Source organism: Petromyzon marinus, chromosome 14 (genome assembly GCF_048934315.1).
Source record: "Petromyzon marinus isolate PM22_M1 ecotype Great Lakes invasive population chromosome 14, UKy_Petmar_22M1.pri1.0, whole genome shotgun sequence".
NCBI lineage: Eukaryota > Metazoa > Chordata > Hyperoartia > Petromyzontiformes > Petromyzontidae > Petromyzon > Petromyzon marinus.
Genome location: NC_133680.1, coordinates 10,229,769 through 10,253,150, shown reverse-complemented (window position 1 = coordinate 10,253,150; position 23,382 = coordinate 10,229,769). Strand labels below are relative to the sequence as shown.

Genomic DNA, 23,382 nt, shown 5'->3' with positions numbered 1-23,382 from the left:
CACAAATTGCTTTTCATTCAGTGGAATATTAATGCAAACGTACCATTTACTGCAATACTAATAATGTGACACAAGCCACATGGTCTTGACCCAGCCAATAGAAAAGCAGCACAATTAACTTTGATAGATTTTAAAACAAATTGATGCGGGATTTAATCAAGCAATTTTATTCATGAATAGGTTTTCATTCTGATTTCTTGTTTTATAATGTTTAACATCATAATATAAAGAAAGGTGGATAATTTGTTTTTACCCTTTTATCTGGCAACAAAACTGACACCTTTTTTACAAGGAGTCATGTTTGCATTGACCACAATACCTGCGGTCGGAATGCAAACAAAAAACATAACTCTGAAAATGTATTGGCACTGCCCTTGAAATTGATTGGTCCACACCCGAGACAGCTTTCCTCAGAGACTTTTGGCGTCATCTGGTCCAACACCACGTGAGACTAGGCTCTAAGGAAAGCTGTCTCGGGTGTGGACCAATCAATTTCAAGGACAGTGCCAATATTTTATCAGAGTTATGTTTTTTTATGTTTGCATTCCGACCGCAGGTATTGTGGTCAATGCAAACATGACTCCTTGTAAAAAAGGTGTCAATTTTGTTACCAGATTAAAGGGTAAAAACCAATTATCATATTTTGCTACTGGCAAAGGAGGTCCCAATGACTATAAAGAAAGGTTATTTAGGATTTTCATGAAAATGTGTTAACCCTACGAGTTGAAAAGTCACATTACTGTCGTGTCGTTAATGTTTGTTTACATATTTGTTGTTCATAATTTCTCATTTCACATTTGCAAACAAATCCACAATACAATTGACTGATTTTTTCTTCTTTCATCACAGAAACTGCTGGAGTTGGCAGTTGCCGAGCAAAGTAAGTTTTTGCATGGAGTTTATTTTTAAGTCATGCGTCGTTAAACATGCATTTGAGATTCCACCGAAGTATGTTTTTAGCCATGTCTAGTTGAAGCCCATGCTTGGAATGGAGGTGGTGTGGTCGATCATGAAGAGATTGAACTTTTATTAATGTGAGGGGCTATGTAGCAAGTAGGTTACTGGGTGACCTAATGGTCAGAACACTTGGATCACAATCGGACAGGTTGCAAAAGTACAAGACATGTTAGAGTTCAACTCAGCCTTGCTATTTTCATCGCCAATAAAGAAAATACCGTTTTGTTGAAATTCCACAGCAATCATCAGGCTGGAAATGAAGAATTTCCACTTCTGGCTTTGGGTCTTAAACAGCCAAGCATTGCCTCATAGCTTGTTTTTATTAGGAAGAGTGATATTTAAGTTCACGTGCCATTTGTACAAATTTGAATAGTAAGTGTGGGTTTTCTCCAGGCGCTCCAGTTTCCATCCGCTCTACAAAACGGAAACAAAAATAACCAGCCAAAAATCTCAAGCAGAACCCACCTGTAAAGATGCTCTTGAGACGCGGTGTTGTTTTACTGGGCGATCATTTATGCAATGATCTTTATGGGATTTGTACACATGATATTGATGTGGGGCAGTGCCTCTAACTTAGTAGCTGTGGGAGGCCCATCGGGAAGCCTTGACATGCCTTCTCTTCTTCAGGGCTTGCACTGGCCTGTGGTCATTTGTCTACCACGTTGCTGTCCACGATATCCGAGAACGACAGCTACAATGAGAAGCTCTTCTGCAGGTGACCTGTGACGCACATGCACACGTACAAAGACAGTGATTCCACGTGTGTCCTTCGGCAGGTCAAGTGTCTGTCAATGAACATCTATTAATGTCGGCACGGCGCATGAGGTGGTGTGGCCAGAGCCAAGTCCATCCACATGTCTCCGCAGTGCTGATGTTTATATACTGCACTGGGTACTCCTTTACAGCTGAGTTCACCTACGGAGAGCCCAGTATCAGATTTACGCACACACATAGAAATACATATGCCACTAAAAGCCTGATCTGACAGCTGGAATAGGGGTGTACTTGGCAGAATTCCAGACATTATACAAATACTACTTCAGCAAGTTTTAAGAATATATAATACATTGAATAATAATAAGTGTATTGGTGGAAATTCCTTCAAGTAAATTTGTAACCTAAAACAAACGTATTTTAGATATTTTAAAATAAAAAAAATACTTTAACATCAATCAGGTGTACAACCACAGCAAGCTCTGATGTTGTCACTGCATCAACATATTAAAATTAATGGGATCGACATTAGTCAGATCACTTGATTGCCACCGACACACATTCGAATGTAACTTTGACATATTAAATCTCACAAGCAAAGCTTCAACCTCATGTGAAACAGTCAGGGACATAAAACCCAAGTAAGTATCTGCAAGATTTGAGAATTAATCAGATAACATCACCCACCACTGCTGCTGTGCCCACCCGCCACTGCCTGCTGTCCCCACCCACCATCGCCTGCTGTCCCCACCCACCACTGCCTGCTGTCTCCACCCACCACTGCCTGCTGCCCCCACCCACCACTGCCTGCTGTCTCCACCCACCACTGCCTGCTGCCCCCACCCACCACTGCCTGCTGTCTCCACCCACCACTGCTCCTGTCCCCACTCACCACTGTCTGCTGTCTCCACCCACCACTGCCTGCTGTCTCCACCCACCACTGCCTGCTGTCCCCACCCACCACTGCCTGCTGTCCCCACCCACCACTGCTGCTGTCTCCACCCACCACTGCCTGCTGCCCCCACCCACCACTGCCTGCTGTCTCCACCCACCACTGCTGCTGTCTCCACCCACCACTGCTGCTGTCCCCACCCACCACTGCCTGCTGTCCCCACCCACCACTGCTGCTGTCTCCACCCACCACTGCCTGCTGTCTCCACCCACCACTGCCTGCTGTCCCCACCACCACTGCTGCTGTCTCCACCCACCACTGCTGCTGTCCCCACCACCACTGCTGCTGTCCCCACCCACCACTGCCTGCTGTCTCCACCCACCACTGCTGCTGTCCCCACCCACCACCACCTGCTGTCTCCACTCACCACTGCCTGCTGTCCCCACCCACCACTACGTACTGCTGGACCCCCCCTCCGCTTCCACAACCCCCACCACTACCCACTCATGCTGCCTCTCGCTCAAATCAACAACGCAGCTTGAGTCCAGAGTTTCTAAGTCTCACAGTTCCCAAACCTGTCTCCTGAGGAAGGCATGGGGCCTAAAGAGGAGGGGACAGGGGGAAAAAAATACTTACATCTGCATAAAGAGAAGTGCTTTAACCATGAACTTCCTTGTTGCTTTAAGGAAAGTGGTGGTGCAATGGTCCGTGTAGTACGCCATAAAACCACTCGCGTTTGATTCCTGGCCATGGCTAATGTCAGTGACGAGTGTCCCAAACTGATCCTGGCCCTCTCTTCACCAACTCGCACCTGACCCGGATGGTCACGTAGGTAAAACAATCCCCCATTACCCACACATCATGGGCAGGCTTTCATATCCTACGTGGATTGACAAAGTGCTGTAAATGATTACGAATGTCCATCAGTGCATTGCATGAGACACCCACGTGTGTGTGTCTCCACCGTAAGGGCTCGGCTGTGAGCTACGCTTCATTTCGTGGTGCTGCTGCTGCTGCGATAAGAGCACTCGACTTCCATTTGGTAGTTTGTGAGCTGGAAGTTGACTCAGCCCCATCATACCTTATGGTCAATAAAGTATGTACAACTCTGTGGAAAGTCAAGAGTGTGTTTCTCGTGGCTGGGCTGGTACCCACCATGGGGATTTGTAATTTCCACGACTGGCTCAGCTTTTTAAAAGGATGATTTAGAATATTTAAAAAAAATTCAGACTCTAAATGTAAACTGCTCGGAATCAAATTTAAATTTACATCACTCCACACACAGAAAGACAGACTGCTAGGGCAGGCGCGAATTGAAACCAACTGTTAATGCCACCTAAGCACACAAGGGTGTGAATGGCCACCTTTGTCTCCCAAGTGCTGTTTTCACATAGTACCAGGCACTCATTTAGTGCTGAGTTGACTCAGGGGAGGGAGAGGACAGATTTAGCATTCACTTGCCACTGACATAATCCATGGGCAAGAACAGAACCCAGAAAACTGAGAATGAAGCATAGCGCGTAAACAGTTACACCACTACTCACAATACTTCACCACCACACACACACATACAGACTGTAATGCACACTCACACATACACACATGCATCCATCCACACCTGCAAACGCGGGCATGCTGACACACAAACACATGCGCGCGAAAACACATGTACACCTCTATGCACACCGCCTTTTGGCCCCGCAGTCGGGTCAGCCACTTCTTACTAGGAGCTGCATTAATGTCCATTACGGAGGCTTGGCAGTGTGCCCAGCATGCCTTTGTCTCCGCGCCGTCACAGCCGGCGCGTAGCACTCATTTATTTTTGAGCGGATCGGCTGACCTGCAGCGCGCCCATCGCTCACTCGCTCGCAGAAACGGCAATGTTAGTCCTGGGGAGGCAGCCAGGGCACGGCCATCACCCCCCTTCACCGACCCATCTTGCCTCGTATGTCGGTTGTATTATTACGTCAAATGAAATGCCTTTTACATTCATCATCATCATCCTCCCAACAGCTGTTAACAACAAATCATCATCAGGGTATGGAATAAATCGCTTAGGCAAAAAAAAACCACAGTTGATTCTGTTTTTAATGAAACAGAATTGATTTTATGTGTCTTCCATATGTTTCATGTCATTCACTGTATATCACAGCACTTATATATTTGTGCAAACTAATTTGACAATATTTACTGTTTTATAGTCAATGCATTTTTCTCATGTATAGCACGTCAGGTTAATTATGCATATATCTGTTGGCATGTTCTTAGTGGCTGTGGGTTGAGATGCGTTGTGAATTACATATGAGGAAGTTGATGATGATGATAATCATCATCACCATCATCAACTTTGAAGCAGTCATCAGCAATCATCATAACACCAGTTATCGGCGATAACCATCATCATTGTAATGTTATCAATTGTGATCGGCAACCATCGTGACCATTGCTGCGCTGTACGGCTCTCCGATGGTTTTGTTTTGGGTCATAGCGCGCGTGTTGTTCAGCACGATGTCAGACGCGCTTCCCCTGGACGCGCTGGGAGCATTCTCCGGAAACCCGAATAACTATCGGAGAGCTACATCATTATCAAATCAAACTTAACAAAAATAGCACAAATCGTGCAAAGAATGCAACACAAAGTACTTCAAGGGACACATTTAAAGTGATTGACAACAATGTAAACATCAATAAGAACGATAGATTTAAAAAAAAAATAACGTAACGTAATAAACTAAAAGTGGGATTTAAAAAAAAGCACAAATAAACACACAATAAGAACATCCTTATTTAAAGCCATTATAAAAAGGTAAGTTTTAAGATTTCGTTTAAAAACTTATTCTGATGCCCTCAGATCATCAGGCAGGCCACTCTAAAGGTGAGGACCATAGACTCGAACGGCTGCCTCCCCATACGTTTTGGTCATCAGCAATTAGCACCATCAACAGCAGCAGAAGCAGCATCAGCAGCAGCAACGTGCCATCATCAATTGTCCACGATTTGAGACGGGTCTTGGTTTGCTCGTGCATGCGTCATCTTTGAAGGGACATTAACGTCAATCCTTGTACCTCGGCAGGGACAAATGGCTCAGGGCATCGGGCAGCGTGCCTCCCTCCCTCCCTCCCCACACAGGCCTCTCCCTCCGCCGCCTATCACTTGCTGCTGCAGAACGTGGCCCCCTGTGATAACAGCCGTGTCAGCATGGAGAGGATTCCTTCCAGCAGTGAGCTGATGACAGCGATGATTAGGGAACGGCAGGTGCATGACTGCACTATCACCGCCCAACGGGAATACAGCCACCCAGCTATTTGCGTTATGCAGCGGGCTGTGAGGTGGTCAGGAGATAGCAATACCGAAAGTCGGTTTGTGATCTGTTTGCGTGGATTGTTTTCGGGATATCCCCCTCACGGATGTGGACTCCCCGCCCCCCAACCCCAATTACAGTGACGCCCCGATTTACGGCTTGCCCCCCTTTTCACGTCGTTTTCGCGAATACGTCGTCACTTTATCAAAAGCACGCCTGCACCTGATTTGCGTCGCCTCGAGCCCGCGTCGCTGGCAGCCTCCTCCGTCCTTTCTCGTGTCCGTCGCCTCTCAGCCATCGCCTCCACCTGCTGCCCTGCACGCGAGCTACTTTGCGTCCCGCATGAAGAAATGTACAGCAGGTTATTTACGTGCAGTATTTTGGTAATTGTTATTAGTGCACTGTACCTTGTTGTACCCTGCATCGCTTGTGTTAAAGTTTACTGCTGTTACACGAGCGTTGGATACACTTGCGCTTTGTAATCGAATTGAGCGTTGTGGGTTACGTCTAGGATGAAGTTGCGCTTGTTCACATACAGCTTAAATGTACCATCCGTTGTCTTTCGCTTTGAGTCACATCATTATGATATCCGTCGTCGCACCTTTTAGGAACGCATCCCCGACATAAACCGGGGTGCTACCGCAATTTCCTCCCGCATGCAAAATATTCATTGCAGACGTGGCCACACCTACTGATGCATGGATGTTTTAATATGCGCGGAGTGTCTATAAGTCTCTTCTGGAAATAAATATGAACTATGGTCGAGTTATTATTATTTTTTTTTACCCAGGATTCCCTCGGTGAGTCCCGAGTCTCTATTTTTTTAGGAGGGTTGGGCCACGTTTTTGCCTTAAGGGAGTAATTATTTCTACGTGTTTCCCCGTTAAGTAGCTTGCGAGGTTTTTTTTTTCGGAACTTGGCAAATTTGGGCCACGATGACAGCATAGAATGGGATCGTTAAGATCCCACTGTGAAAGCAGACGGTGCGTATTTTACTGTTACCTCACCGCCAGAGTTAACCATGGCAGCTTTCTTGATTCGAACCGTGCGCCTGTAGGTGAATGGAGTTGCATTTTTTTTGCTCTTGTTCAAGTGTATTTTGTTTAACACGGTGAGAACTCAAGAAACTAGGGACAGCCGTATTTGCAAGAATGATCTGGGTAAACAATATGACAAAAGCGAAAAAAGAAATTTTCACTAAAATAAGTACAACTCTATCACATGAGGAATTTCAAATATTGCTCACATAATTGCCTGCAGCGCGAATCAGCTCAGGCAGATTACCTCCATTGTTATTACGACCATATTTTAAGAGCAATACAATAAGACTGCTAATTGGGAGTCAAATTGTAATCTGGACTGAACACCTCCTGTATAATCAGCCTTTTACCACGAGGGCTCTGCGATTCTGCTTTGGTCTAATGAATGGTCAGCAAACCGGACTTACAATCCACAATTTGCTGTTTTGATCTTCTGTTGCAGCAGTTGAAATGATAATGCAAGTTTCTTTAAATTCCCCCACCACTGTCCATCCAGCGGTATTAATGAGCTGCGTTTAGTGGCAGGCTGCGTGTGCTGGAATAAGCATGGTCACTCTCACCTCTTTCAAGACGTCTGAACAGCATGGAAGATCCAGTCACGTGACCCTTTCGAGGGGCTCTCTAGAGCTCCATTTAGTCCATCAGCAGTGGTGCGAGCAGGAAATAACAGGGCTGCATCTTTACCTTTTATTTTTAAAAAAAATCAAAATAGAAGCCTCACTGAGTCTCAAGACTTTTGTATCAGGAAGGTTTTACATTGGGATGATTGGCCAAATTTATTGAATGTTTGGCATATGTGAAGAAACCGGAGTACCCAGAGAAAGCCCATATGGAAGAGGGAATCACTCGGAGCTCCATATAGATATAGTTAAGAATCAAATTCTGTACTCCATCTCTTAGCCACCTCGCAGTGCATGGCCACATCGCTGCTAGTGACAATGGCTGATGGGAGGGAATGGCAGCCTGAGAAGGTGACCACCACGGTGGTGGAGTTATGAAATCGGCTCATGCAGAAAAGCGAGATGGACTGTTGCATTGTGGGACTGTTGAGAGATGGTAACAGCATGGGGAGTCCTCCATCAAGCAGTGAATGGACCACGGCGCCAATGATGAATAATTGTATTATTTTGTCTGCTTTTGTCATGACCCACTATGAATGCCAATTAAATGAATGGTAAATACACAGTTTAATTGATGTGCTGTGGAAAAAGGTCATCATCAGAGGAAGTGTGATAAAAAAAAGTTAGACGAAAGGGAGGCGTATATTTGGTTTGGTTGGAAGCCTCTAATTAGTTTTTAATTAGTATTTTTGCAAATGAGGTTAATTGCACACAGCAGGCTTGCCGAGATAGTTAAGGTGCTGTTGTGCGTTTGGGAAATTACCAGGGGGAGCTTGTGTTTGCGGATGGGATTTAAAACGATGAAGTTGGAAAAGAAAGTAAAAAGTTCATTGTGCTTGTGCAAAAAAAAAAAATGTTGATCAGGTTTTGGGAGAAAAAAAAATGCACGTCTTTGTGGTGCAGTCTGTGTGTGCTGGCACATGTGGATGTGTGGTGGTAGGGTAGTGGTTTGCATACTGCGTTTGGAATCCGGCAAACCCGAGTTCGATTTCCGCTCGTGACCAATAACAGCGGCAAATATTTGGACCAGTCCTGGGCCTCACCTAGGTCGATGACGCAGCCTTAAATGAGTTGCCTGGTGTTATGTGTAAGCGTCAGCGGAGACAAAGGCGGCTGGCTTGGCTTGATTGGTGTTGGCAACTGATCCCTTCGTGCAATGTCCCCAAAAGTATATTAATGGATCTTTGTCTATGTTGCCTGTGTGTGTATATAAGCATGGGGAGCGGTGGTGTAGCGGTTAGCGCTACGCTACGCTATGAGCCCAGCGACCCGGGTTCGATTCCCGCTCACGGCCAACACCCGTGACGATTATCTGAAGCGGTCCCGGGCCTCCCCTAGGTCGACTCAGCCTCAAATGAGTACCTAGTGTGGTGTGTAAACATCGCCAATGGGGAGACAAAGGCGGTCAGGCGTGGTGCTGGCCACCCACCCCCTCGTGTACCGTTCCGGCCTTCACAGGTGCTCGCTAACAGCACTTGCCCCTACAGTCTGTTAAGGCTATACGGGGGATCTTTGCATTTGTATGAGCATGCCCGTATGAGTTTCCCAGGAGCTATGAATGGATTAATTGATGTTGTTCTCTGTGTCTTAGTGTCTCATGCACTCTCTCTCTCCTGTATTGTTCACTTTGCAGGACACTCGTAAAGTTGTCGGACACGATGCACATTGCAAAGGTAAACAGCATTCTCTGCTGCGAAGCTGCATTTAAAATACATGTTGAAAAACAAATAACTGCAGATCAACGTAAATGTTAAGGACAAGTCTGGAAATCTACCGTTTGTGCTCCACACCCAATTCGAAAAATGAATGAAACATGACTGCTTTAAGACCAAACAATGTGCATTCAGTATTCCTAAACACCGCAACCATATAATGTCGAATACTTGCAAATGTCACCAAATAGCTTTCTGTCAGAATGAATAAATTGATACTTGATATTAAACAGAACGATATTTAAGGTCGTGCGCCTGACGTTGAATTGCTCACGTACACTATGAAACCCAATAAGCAAGTGGCCCTGAAAGTAGATGGTAAAGCAGTTCCCAGCCTTGGTAAACAGTGGCGTTATTTAAAAATTCCCATCACAGCCAAGTGGGAGAGACACTCGTAAAGTGTGGTACAGTTCCAGTTGTGCAGGAACGTGACTTCTTAATTACAATGCCAGGGGTATGTGGCTTGCATGGTGGGGGCATGTGCGCCTTTGTATGCAACGGCTATATTTGAGCACACATTATCAATCAGCCTCCATTCAAAGCATTAACAAAAGGCACTATTATTAGATGCTGGCATTAAAAAGAGACGATGAATATGTGGGTGCGCCTCGCCGCCATGTTTCACCTCGGTTGAACCATTTATTTTCATCAGCATTGAATTTTTTGTAAAATAAAAAAAGCCCGTAGGCTTAAAAAAAAACGATGACAAAGCAACTATTAAAAATGAAAACACCAACAGCACATGAATTACCTCTTTTGGTTTTTACCCCCCTTACAGAAAAAGCCGAGAGAATAAATAGTTGCGTTTACACGCAACACTTTCAATAATGATCCTCAGCACTCCATATTGAAGAGTTTTTTGTTTTTGTTTTTAAAAGGGCACGATCGCATTTGTTGTCTATTCAAGGAAGGGTCATCAGAGAGACTCTTTTCAAAGCTCTTTAAAGGAGTTTTTAGAGAGAAAAGAGTTCTAGGATGGCTGCGGAGCACCTGCGGCAGAAGTAAAGAGGAGTGTGAAGTAGTCTCAGATTTCTGACTGCAGAGATTATTAAACAAACATAGCCGCAACAGCTCCCCGTATGGACAGCAGGGCTCACACGCTCAATGAAAAAAAAAATAACAAGCATGATTATTGTCGACAATGCAATTGTGGGTTTGTGTGTTTAAACACCACTGGGTTCCCAATGTGATTTTTGGCTCAAGGTAGGATATATTTTTTTTTAAAGAAAATCACTTTTTTATCGCATTCAAGACCAGATCTGGTATCTATTTACGCATCCAGAAAATATTGTTTAGAATTAATACACTTATAATGCTTTCTTATTACGGTACAACTTTGAATATCGACCGTTATATATCCGCCCTGACCAATTAACCGGCACAATTTTTTGCGTGGTGTGTAACGGCTATTTTCTGTGTCATTTCCACATTCCTATGACAGGGTCAGTTTTTTTTCCATAGGACAATCAATGCTCATTTTGCACAGAGCATACTTAGTTTAAAAAAAAACATCTCACTAAGCGAATGATACTGACAAAGGACATTTATTGTGCATAATGGTGTGCATACCTCCTGTCTCATGCAGCTGTAATTCATCTTTTTCTGACACCTGCCCTGATTTCATTACTCTATCTCCCCTTTGGGCACAGCCTAGAGTGAGTTCACGGATACCCATGTCGTTTGAATCACTTGAAAACCATTATAAATGCATGAAAATTGCTTGAATTTGAAAGTTGAAGAACGTGCGTGCATAAAAGCACTTGAAGATAATTTCTGTGTGGCTCTACTTTGACCATATTAATCTAGGATAACTTAAAAATATATATATTTTTAACATTAAATAAATTATTTGCAGGTGGCTCTGGAGGAGACTAGTAATGTGCACGTCAGGGACAATAGGCCGGTACTTTTGAGATCCCAAAATCACAACCAGGTAGATAGGTTGTCAACCTACTTGCTGTACTGCTGCATGTCATTGCCAATCTCTGTGTAATCCACCCAACCTGCCACACAGAGTGATGGATTATAACTGTGGGCCACCATGCCGAGAGATTGATGGCTTCTAAAACATTAAACGTCTCTGTGTATATTACATAAAGTATAGTGTACACGATACATACGTACCCAGCACACCTCCTGGAAGTCACCAGTGGTCATCCTACACTGAGAATGGTGATTGCCATGGGAATGTGGAATTCATACCACTGGCTCTGGGGGATATGAACAACGCCCGATTTCCCATTTTCTGAAGCGGAAACTTTGACATGACGTTGGTCTTGTGCAGGAAGTGTTGACAAAAACAAACATGTTTAAGCGCGGAGACTCACGTACATACATAAATAAATATTAATTTCAGTTGACTAATGCTCTGTTTGAAAAACAGGATCCATGTTATGCAATCAGAAACTTCAATACATCATATCATGCCTATTGATTTGCAGACCCAATGACTAAACCCGTGAGATGAATGGGCATTGTAGGCTATGTTAATCAGTCTATTTTCTATCAAAACAGCAACCACCGCTAATGCATGTGCTACTTCTGTGACCAGCACGCGCCGCCTCGTATATATTAGACAATTACACATCCCCCAAAATAAATTGTGCAGTGCAGCCTGTACCATATCGCAAACACATTGGCTTTGTTCAATATCTTAGTATTGCTGTTACAACAGCATAAGCTGGCTGTAAGCACACCTTATATTAGCTCAGTTCTCATATAAGCGACACATGCATAGATTGCACTGATGCAGGCAGAAGTCGAAGGGAAACTTCTGATATAAGCACACTTCTAATATAAGCACACAAGGCTTGGCTCGATGGGTTGTGCCTATTGCATTGAGCACTGAACATGCTAAGGAAATGTCCATGGTGATGTGGGGGACGAATATCGTGTATCCCATTATCCGGGGAGTTAGGTGCGATTTTACTGCACTTGTCCTCAGGAGAATAACCCAGGTAGCTGCGTATAATTGGAATTATAGGGTCGCTGATTTATAGGAGTATTCTCAGATTCAACGGCTCCCGCAGATAATGGAAATCACAGGTAATGGATAATGAAAAGAGGTGCTCACCTTAAATAACAACTACACTACCAATCAATATAACGTATTTAAAACACGAATTAAAGAAAACAATATATACAGTGATGCAATAATAGCACAATTTTCAGCAGCAGCAGCAGCAGCAGCAGAGAATTCGACTCGGTTGGAGATTTTGAGTTCAAATCCCGGCCGTGTGTTGACTCAGCTTGTCATCCTTCATGGATTGATACAATAAGTACCAATTTGTGAAGAGCCAACGGTGGTCACCATTGTCCTCTGGAAGCACTGCAGTGTGACTTTACCGAAAGACCCAAAGAGTATGGGAGGGTTGAGTTACTGCTACCGGCTCCTGACTGCCAATCGAGATCAGTGCCATCCCACGCTTGTTGATGGGGACACACTTTGGCTTTTAGGTACGGCGCAACGAACGGCAACATCGGCCACCTACGATACACAAGGGAGGGAGTGGCGGCAAAGTGGTTAGCTCACTGCGCCGTGAACCCATTCGTGAAAGTTCGATTCCCAACCCATGGCTAACATTTGTGGCGACTGATGTCTTAAACGTCCTCCTTCACCAACCTGCCGTGTCACAAAGGCTTCCTTTGTGACACGGCACAAAGGAAGCCTTCATTCAGCAGTGGACCTATAAGCAGCCTTCAGGACACCAAATTGCACGATGCAAGGCGACGTTTTGCAGAGGGCTTTCATCATCGCGTTCCGGTCGTTACCGGAATGAGAGTGGACGGCTTCGTGGCCACTCCGTGACCCTCGGATTAGCAAGCTCGTGGGAAGTGACAGGTCGGAAACTAAAAGGCTCGCACAGTCCCGGGTCGGGGAGCAAAGAGTCCTTGTGCGACCCTCGAAAGCAAATTGGTCAGCAATACTTACTTCAAAAGAAAACCTAGCAAGAATCACAAGAGTAGCATCTTTGGGTCGTTTTAATTGGCCATCCCCATGACTGACTACGCGCCCGTAATTGATGCATTGTCGCCGCAAAGCCCACCGGCAATTATTGCGCATCACGGTAAATCCCCGCGTGGTGCGCAGAGGGTCGTGAGCGAGTGCCTGCGTGCTGATCTCGGCGATTATTCACCCTGACCGAGGACGATGGTGTACGTTTTACTCGGACGGTGTCGTTTCCAAGCTCATGACGTCGATGCGCTTGTATTATTCCACTCGGGGCAAAGGACTGGGGGCTGCCACAATGAGCCTGATATAATTCCATCACAATTAGCTTTGGTCAACGCACAGATGCGCAATGGAACATTCAGACTGCAATCTGTATGGCTAAATGGGGATAATTTTTTTGTAGTTAGAACGTATAACTATTGTACATTGGTGTCAGCTTTTAGAAAATATTATTCTAATGGGCTGTGTGTATAACAATGAGAGAGGTGAAAATATTATGAATAGTGTATCTAAAATAAATGGATAATCATGACAGAAAATAAGAATATGACTGACATACATTAAATGTTCGAGAAGGGTCAGCCAGCTGAAATTGGCAAATATAATGTTGAGTCTATGCTTGTCACTGTAAAAACTTAAAAACGATATATTGTTACTTTGGTCCTCCAAAAATTATGGCCTGGAGATGTATTGCATGTATTCATTGGGTAGGATCTGTCGAAAGCCATACATTACTTGAAGGCATATGCTAAACAATTAAAGTGTTCAATGCCCATTATCAGATATCACGTTACCCAACTGTTTCGGAGGGTTTGGCAATCTGCGGATCTTTAAGGACCGCTTCGAGACGTTATTTATTAAGGATTGTCTCTTGTATTCACACGCATTGCGGCTCTTGAAATCTTGAGGTTTTTTTTTACCAATTTCGAAAAAGTCTCTCTCATTGTTATTTTGGTTACTAACCCCTGGTCATGGTAAAGCTGATTGAAAGTGGGCAATGCCCATTACCGAGCTTTGTGTGAAATATGTATTAATATCATAGTAACCTTGACAAACTTTCAAAGGCTGGATTCCTGCCTGGCTGGCTGGTGCACGGCCAAGTGAGTGTGGATGGTGGTGACGTCACTGCGGGCAGGCAGGTCGGGAGGAAGGATAATGTTTAAGGGATGTGTGGGCTGCTGTTTCTTTTGAATGTGTTTTTGTTTAATAAGCTTGGCACTTACAACTACATTTTCCAACTTATTTTCAGCGAAGTTAAGCATATTCCTTCCTTAAGCATACAGCCTTCCAGAATATTCCAGCAAGAGCTGCTTTTGGATACCTTTTAAATATTGGCCAAACACAAGGAGTCAGTGTGGCTAGCAATACACACAATGAACAAGGTCAAGTTTAGCATGGAAAAGTCTAAGGCAGGATCAGATACCATCTTCCACCGATGTTGTGCAGTTGGCGTTGAACCGGGGTTACTGGGATCGCAGCTCAGCGTGCCAATAACTGTGCCACCAGTTTCCCAGACACACACACACACATTATTTACGATCAGATGAAAGCCTTTCAGATACAATGCATTTTTGCAGAAACGAAACCTGGGACATGTGAAGAGTTTCCTGAAATGACCCCGTCACCTCGGCAAGCCCGACCCGTCTCTCTCTCTCTCTCTCAGCCATGAAGCGACTCAGCAGGCTGCAGGGCCACCTGGGAGCTGCTGCAGGTGCTTTGTTGTCAGGAGCGCCGCGAACGGCTGCCTCGGCAGTGCGCTCCGGTGTTTCCACTGCTGCGCGAACCGGCCCGTGCGCTGGAGATGCGAGCAGGCGGCGCGGAGATGGCTCCCACATCGTTCCGCTTTGTTCCGCTGTCGCCAGGGTGGGATGGAGGATCTGGTGACGAGTGACCTCTGGACTCTGGGGCTCCACCTGGAGCACTACGTGCACCACCAGGAGGCCGAGAAGGTGAGTGCAGCACCCGTCAGTGATGACAAGGGGCTCAGCTCTCGTCAAGTTCTATCTCCAAGTTGCATTGATTTGCTTTGATATGCTCAGCATTTATATCAAGGTTTCCCGAACTCCAGTCCACGTGACCCATCACTCTGCCATGCTACGTCTTTCCAATGTACTCCAACTCAAATGCAAATTAAGTCGCTCCACTCGCCTGATAATTGTTAATATCCCACGTGATGCGCGAAGCAATTCACGCTGTCTGCCGCACAGAGAAAACATGTACTCCACACGCATACCAGGACCTCAATCTGTAACTGAATCAGCTCTCTGTTAACACAGAACGCATTAATTGCACAGCGTTTATCAATCATCAGACGTGAGCAGCGTGAAACAACTTAATTTGTATTTGAATGGGAGTAATTGGTAAATGCGGAAAGATGTATTGGCATGGTGGGTCACGTCGACGTGTTTGGGAAACCCTGACACATATGCCGTGTATATACTACATCGGTTAGTTAGACTCCTGTATAGCTTTCTGATGTGCTGTTCAGTTCTACGCACTTGCTTACCAACCGAAAACACAAATACATTAAAGTCCACCTGAGACCCAATAAATGCATCCTACCATCTCCTGGCCACCTCACAGTCTGCGCTCCCAAAGCTGACACCTGACATGCATTGGTGACGAACACATACCAAGGGGCAGCCCTCCTTCCCTCTCGAGATATGACAAAATCAGGCGCAATCAGGGTGATATGGTTGTAGCTCGTATGCACGGTTATGAAGCCCACTGCATTATTGGTTCGTTGTATTCAGCTTTCACTTATTAAAGAAAATCACCTGGAAAATCCCTTTGAGATGGAAAATCTCATTTGCAAGGATGTTCCAGGGGTAGAGGGGCACACACACACCTACTTCATATGAGGCCAGTGTATTTCGCCTGTATGCGCAGGCATTGCAATCGCACACATATGCTCTGCATATGGTCAATTACGCGTTAACGTGATTTCAACATGAGATACAGAACCTGATTTAAAAAAATTAACGTAAACATAATTTGGAGTTCTAGAGTGTCTACATTTTTTTTTTACACACAGCAGCTTGGCGAAGTATATAAAAGAGCCCGTTTCAGTATGCATACCTGTCAACGCCTTATCAGTGCCTACCTTATTACAGACAAATTCAGATCTTATTGGTCACACCCTTGCCCTTATACATCTCAATGTTCATCTTACAAAGTCCCATCACAAGGGAGAAACACATACAAATAAGACCAACAAAAATTACCCATATTGAAACGGCTGTATGGGAATGGACCTGACAACTCAATTTTCTTGTACAAGAATACGGGTAAACCGTATAGGTTGACAGGTATGAGTATGGTGCTCAATATCTCCGCAGTATTCATGTAATGCTGTTACCGTGACATTACCCATTTACACAACTACATATATGGACTAGCTGCATTCAAAATCACTCCGATAATGAATGCTATAGAATGTAGACATTATTGACAGCCTTGGTGGCATCATTGCTAGTCTTTGTATGCGTCCTTCATTAACACAAGAGAAGCAGTCATTTGTGGGGGGGGGGTTTTCTCCCCCCCCCCCCCCCGTGTAAGGCAGGAAGGGCGGCGAAAAATCCATGCTAATAAGTAGCCACTTCAGGCTAATTACTCGCACATCGATTCCACACAGCTGCACGCGCCGCTTGTTACGCACGCACAGTGCTTTTACGGCATCTTAATTTTAAAGGCCATTAACCAGGTGAGGTGGTGATCACCTCTTGCATTAGTACAATTACCCAAGCAAAGTCAAAGCTCCCCCTGTTCCAAGCGAGCAACAGGGCAGCACGCACCTCGGCAGGGTGGCCCTGGGCCAGTGGAGACAACTCCACATTCTCATTGCAGGAGCTGGGTTTCTCCATAGAATGCCCACTGTTAAGTTTTCACAATGGAAAAGGCCAAACGCCACAAGCCCAGGGGCCTTTGAGGTGGAAGCCAGTGTCAGGGCCAGTGTCAAGGCCAGTGTCAAGGCCAGTCAAGACCGGTTCCTCTAGGCCAAGGCAAGTGTCTCAGCTGGTGTCTCAAAGCCAAGTCATTGGCCGATGCCGTAACCCTGAGACCACGGTCTAGGGCAAGAGCTAAGACAATGTCCTCGAACCAGCTTCAAGGCCCAGGACTTGATGACCCAAGACCATCACAGAGTAATACTCATGCTATTGAGTGTGGAAGAACCATGGGTCAAGTTGGCCATAACTGGCATTTAAACTCGACTAAGTTGAGTTGATTACAGTACCACCCAGCTAGACATTGATTCTACTGTAATTTCATTTATTGCCATCGTATTGATAACTACAAAGATATCCTACTTCAGAATATGATAGAATCTGGCACACTAAACTTCTGCAAAAGCTGTCATGAGTCCTGCCGTGCTGAGAATGTGAACAACATCAAGCTTCTTCTCAGAAACCTCTGCTTTCAAGTGAACATGAACAACAAGGTCAGCTCCTTGAAGATACAAAATAATGGACTGCCTCATGGGTCTGTTATTGCCCCCAGCACTCTTCAACATTTACATCAACGACCTACCTACTATAAAGTCACAATGATTTGTCTACCTGGATGACAACTGCATCGCAACCCAAGCCTGTGACTTTGGCAGCCTGAAAAAAAAATACCCTGAACAGTGGCCTGGCCAGAGTAGCGGACTACTGCGGCAGATGGCTACGACAGCCAAGCACAATCAAGACCATTTTGCAGTGTTGTCCACCTGCATAACGCCAGAGCCACCTATGACGTCAAAGTGCACCTGAATGGCCGGTTGTTAAAGCACAACCCGAAGCTGGTGTTCCTTTGAGTGACGTTGGACACGAGTCTGACACCTTGAGAAGAAAGTCAGCAAGTTGTGCTCGCGGAAGCCCAGTACTTTGCAACATACCCCCACCAAAAAATTGGTCGCCAAGATGCTGGACAAGGTATATGCGGCACCGGAGTTGCCCCTTCATATCGATATCTTCAAACCTCCACCCGTGCGTCTGAAGTCCCGACACCCAGTGTGGGTACTACTACAACCCGAAGACTCGAGTATGCGGGACACCCGCACTGCCTCGGGTGAGGAATGGAAATTTGTGTGCTTAACAAGGACCTCATCGGAGATCCTTCGGTCTAGATGCCTGGCTTCGACCTCTCAAGGCGCCGGTGTGCGTTTAGTTCAACCGCTTCCGGTGTGACCAGGGGATTTGTGCCGCTTCCAAACATCGATGGGGCGTACTACGCGACAGCCCCGTTGTGTGATTGCGGGGAGCAGGAGACCATGGTGCACATCGTCTCCGGCTGTGAAGTCCGTCAGGGTGTGCCGGGCGAACTGGTTTCCCTGCACGTGCTGGAGTAGGTGGCTGTCACATGGGTCTGTGGCTCTGTGGGCTGACGTCAACTCACAGAACATTGACACTTTTTTATTTATCTATTTTTCTTATGTATCCGGTGCTCTATCGGTGTGAATGTCACACATAAAATAATTCGCTACATATTTTTTTTCTAAACTGTTGCGATGAGTGCTTTTTTAGCGACCACCTATCAAGGCCAGCATAGCTCATAGGAAGGCGATGAGGCCAGTACAACACCACCAATGTGCATGCTCACACTGCATTTAGTGATAATTTTCGGCCAAATCAACGAAGGGAAGGTCCAAATTTGGTTTAGATACCATTTGCTACTGATATTATACAGTTTGAAGAAGAGAACACAGTTTTATCAGGATCGTAGACAAGTTCACTCACCACTGTCGCTGTTCACTGTTTAAATACATGAAGTGTCACCTGAAGTGCAATGCAATACACGCAGACAAAATGGCAAGTGAAGTGTATTTACCCATGTGCGTAGTACATACTTACACACATTAATTCACCTGTACGCACGACGTAAGAACATAACGGAATTAAATCGACGGATAGTCTGTTGCTCAGTCAAGTGCAAAGAAAGCAGGATGAAAAAAATAATAATTTCACCAACATTTATCGGTGCCATATAAAGCTTTAAAGTGTAAATGTACTAAGTGCACTGTAAGATATAATGTGTCTTTGCTACGTGAGTTATGAAACAAATCGAGAGAGATTGAGTGCAAGTTTAAAGATAGCACTTTGAATTTGTACTTCATAAATGTATGAATACCAAAAGAAAAAGTGAATTTTAGTAAATTAATAGAAGTAAGACCCACATGCTGTTTTTTATGGATTCTTGTGGCTCTGATATATTGAAATGAGATATTGAACATTTTTAATCTTGTGACTGCTCGTGAAATTTATACCCCACTGCTTTCATTGAGGTCTATAATTCTCAGTGTCAAGCACTGCGCTTCCTTAAGAATTTAAAGGCACAAAATCACCTTTCTGTTCTCGAAAATTATGAACAGGCTGAAGCAGCTGCATACCCGACTTCAGCGGGATTGACATCTAAGCCTTTGGACAAGTCAGCCCGTGCATCGCTTCTCACACAACACTTACCACTACTATAGGCTCCACGTGAGGCAGACTGTGGCCGCTAAGGCCCTTCCTATAACCCACGAGTGAGATTCGATGTATTTGAATTACGACGCTTTTGGTCACATCACCTGGAATGCGACCACTGTGCACAACCAGGTGATATTGGCACTGTGCACAACCAGGTGATATAGGCACTGTGCACAACCAGGTGATATAGGCACTGTGCACAACCAGGTGATATAGGCACTGTGCACAACCAGGTGATATAGGCGGCACTGTGCACAACCAGGTGATATTGGCACTGTGCACAACCAGGTGATATTGGCACTGTGCACAACCAGGTGATATAGGCACTGTGCACAACAGGTGATATAGGCACTGTGCACAACCAGGTGATATAGGCACTGTGCACAACCAGGTGATATAGGCAGCTGTGGGACTCCGTGTTTGTGCATAGGGTAGTGCAGCACAACACATTGTCGTTCTGTACTTTCATTTCCCCACACCTATGCTGTCTTCACCTATTCAGATGAACCCGTTTGGTGAAGAAGAGTCCAGTGTCTAATCCCCACGAGCTATTTGATGTGGGGAAGCCCTCATTAAACAGTCGATTGACCAAGTACTAACTGGATGCCTACTTTCCTCAACTGCATGGAGTGACATTGCTTCCACAGTGCATTTACCAACCCTACGTTGTGGTCACGTTTCCATTAAATATGAACTCAAACTAGTATGCAATGACAAATGTAAATGTTTCGGAAAGTAATGATGCGATCAATGGAAGCAACCGCTCCGAATGCATTGTAAGCGAATGGATCAATTTTAATACAGCGTTGTTATTCCAATGTATCTGATAACAAATGACCAAAGTGGGATTACACACAGCGATCACCCTCACCGACTGACAGACTAATGACCCGGTCACTCTTGCAAGTAACACTATCGGGCATCTCTCGAGATCTCACCTGATTAAACAAAATCAAATATACAATGGGAAGGAGCAGTGCTCGTAGCGGTTAAGCGCGTGACACTGCACACACCAGTGACTTGAATTCAATTCCTGGCCACGGCGAGCATCAGTGGCGAGTGATGTCCGGTCCATTTTTTTTTGGGTCCGCCCCCCCCCAACCCACGCATGGTGACGTCAAACAAATCCCCGTGACTGACACGACATGAGGACGCCTTCATCCAGCAGCGGATTAACTTAAGGCTGAAAGTTATTATTTACATTCCTCAAGAATATTTTAGTCGTTGAGGACAGGGCAGCCTCATCACGTCACTAGGATTGAAACAGGCCCAGCTTTCATCTCACCTGATGAATTTGCGTGTGTACAGCAGTTGCCCTTTCATAGTTAAACTCGCATGTGAATGTAAACGATTGTCTAGCATTGCACAGACAAGCACCCAGACCTGATAGTTGAACGTAAATAATTAAAACTCAAAATATCACACAATGTTGGGAGTTCATCGATTTTTAAGTAAAAACGATACAAGTTTTATGTTCTGCACATTGTGCTGTAACTACATTGGTGGAATGACCCACAGAGGAAAGGGGTTTCATATTGAACAAAACATTTTAATGCTCCCATGAGCAGTGATAGTAGCAGCTGCCCACAGCTGCCACCATTAGTCGGTGTTCTACCTGCATATGCAATGTAACTGTGTGCATGTGTGTGTACGTATTTGGGGAGCGGTGGTGTAGCGGTTAGCACGCTGTGCTACGAATCTGGCGGACAAGAGTTCGATTCCCGCTCACGTCCAACACCTGTGACGATTATCTAAACTGGACCCGGGCCTACGCTAGATCGACACGGCCTCAAACGAGTACCTGGTGCGGTGTGTAAACATCATCTGCACTGGGGAGACAAAGGCGGCCGGGCGTGGTGCTGGCCACCCATCTCCTCGTGTGACGTGCCGGCCTTCATAGGTGCTCGCAAACAGCACTTGCCCCAACAGTCTGTTACAAGCTATACAGAGGATCTTTGTTTTTTTTCTACGTATTTACATTGCATTAACGTGTGCATGGACACAGGATCTTTACGTGTTCGTGTGAGGAGCGACAGCCAGGATTCGATTCTCAGCCATGGATAACATCAGTGACCACCGGGTATCAGAAGTAGCCCCAGGCCTTCCCTGGGTTCACAGCCTTATAAATGAGAACCTGGTGTTGTATGTAAATATCAGTCCTGAGCTTATAACCCCCTTGTGCGATGTACTGGCCTTAAGAGGTGGTCACAAACAGCATTACCACAAAAATGTACGCGGTCACATGCGGAATCTTGTCTTCATGTGTAAATTTAGCGGTGACAGTGGCATAGTTAATGGTACACTGCCCAAACACCTTGGCAACGTCGTTTAAATATTTGTGTGGATGTGCACTTGAATGTATCCGTGAACATGGCTGATACGCACATAAATGAAGTCCTCCCTACACCATTTCTCTCATGGCGGTTGTTTGACCATACTTCACCACGCTGGTGGTGTGGGGGGGGGGGGACTCAGGACCGGTTCAGACATCACTCACCACAGACCTAATTCAAGGTTGTAAATTCCATCGAAGGGTCATTGTGTTCATGAGACGGTATGACGAACCGCTGTGCAACTGTTCCCCACCCTACATGAATATGATTGAGGTTTATTAATAACCAGGTCAGAGTCCACGTTGAGACGCAAGAGAAACATGGGGACGTGAACAAGAACATGACACAACCGTCAGGGCAAGGACGACAATGTTTTCACACTTATTAGCTGGGCACGCAGTTGGACGCGCATGTGAATGCCCTCTGTGCATGCGGTGGTGGCAAAGCGGAGGTGGAGCGGTCAGCAAACAGCACTTCAAACCCGGCGACCCGAGTTCAACTTCCACTCACCAGTGACAGTGGTGAATATCGGAACTTGTTTTGGGCCTCCCCTAGGTCGATTCAGAATCAAAATTAGTACCTGGTGCGGTGCGTAAACATCAACATCGGGGAAACAAAGGTGGCCGGGTCTGCTGTTGGCCTCTCGACCCCTCGCGTGTTGTGCCAGCTCTAATAGCACTTGCCCCAACGGTCTCTGAAAGCTAAACGGGGAATATTTGTGTTAGTGTGCGAGGACGTGACCGTTTGCGCCCATCTATGTGTACGTGAGTGCGCGTGCGCGTGTCTGTTCGCGTGTGAGCTTGTGCATTCGTGTGCGCGTGAACATTCACACGTGTGTATTGTGCGCGCGTGTGTCAATGCGCTCGTGTCCTGTGCTAATCTCACAGGAGATGCTGTTCAGGAGGACATGCCGGCTCATTGACGTTGAGAACGCTTCACGCGCGCTCGACAAGGCCAAGCCAGCCAAGAAGCCAGCCGTGAGTGCCCATCCCCATACACGCACATTGCATCGTCACAGCCAAGTGGTATACATAAATAATAATAGTACTAATTCACAACCCTTTCAAAATTCTCTGCTGGATGAAGGCCTCCCCATGCTATGTCAGTCAAGGGCTCCAGGATTAGTTCAGATATCATTTTCCACAGATGTTAGCTGTGGTTGGGCAACTCATGTTTATATACGCCGAAGACAGAATTACACGCCGAGGTGTTGACGGATTTTTTTTTTCATTCCTGTTGCTCTATGCCCCGATACCGTTCCCGTTCTGCTGTAATGTGCACTGATGCCTATTTTATTGAGGGCGATATTGGCACGTTAAATAAAGGCTGATTGATTGGACATTTGTAGTCTCACTATTCCAAAGCTCTATTGAGCAACTGCGGTACTTAACGCCATTAGCAGGCCTAAGACAGTG

At 45.6% G+C, this 23,382-nt stretch overlaps 1 protein-coding gene across 1 annotated transcript in view; it reads left to right on the top strand.

The window, feature by feature from the left end:
- Window positions 1-23,382, top strand: part of LOC116942322 (sorting nexin-5-like) — a 68,672-nt gene that overhangs the window by 29,510 nt on the left and 15,780 nt on the right. The window contains exons 8-12 of the mRNA XM_032954084.2: window positions 850-880; window positions 1,585-1,672; window positions 9,158-9,197; window positions 15,051-15,137; window positions 22,855-22,944. Of these exons, the coding sequence (XP_032809975.2) occupies window positions 850-880; window positions 1,585-1,672; window positions 9,158-9,197; window positions 15,051-15,137; window positions 22,855-22,944 (336 nt within the window). The remainder of the gene's footprint in view (window positions 1-849; window positions 881-1,584; window positions 1,673-9,157; window positions 9,198-15,050; window positions 15,138-22,854; window positions 22,945-23,382) is intronic.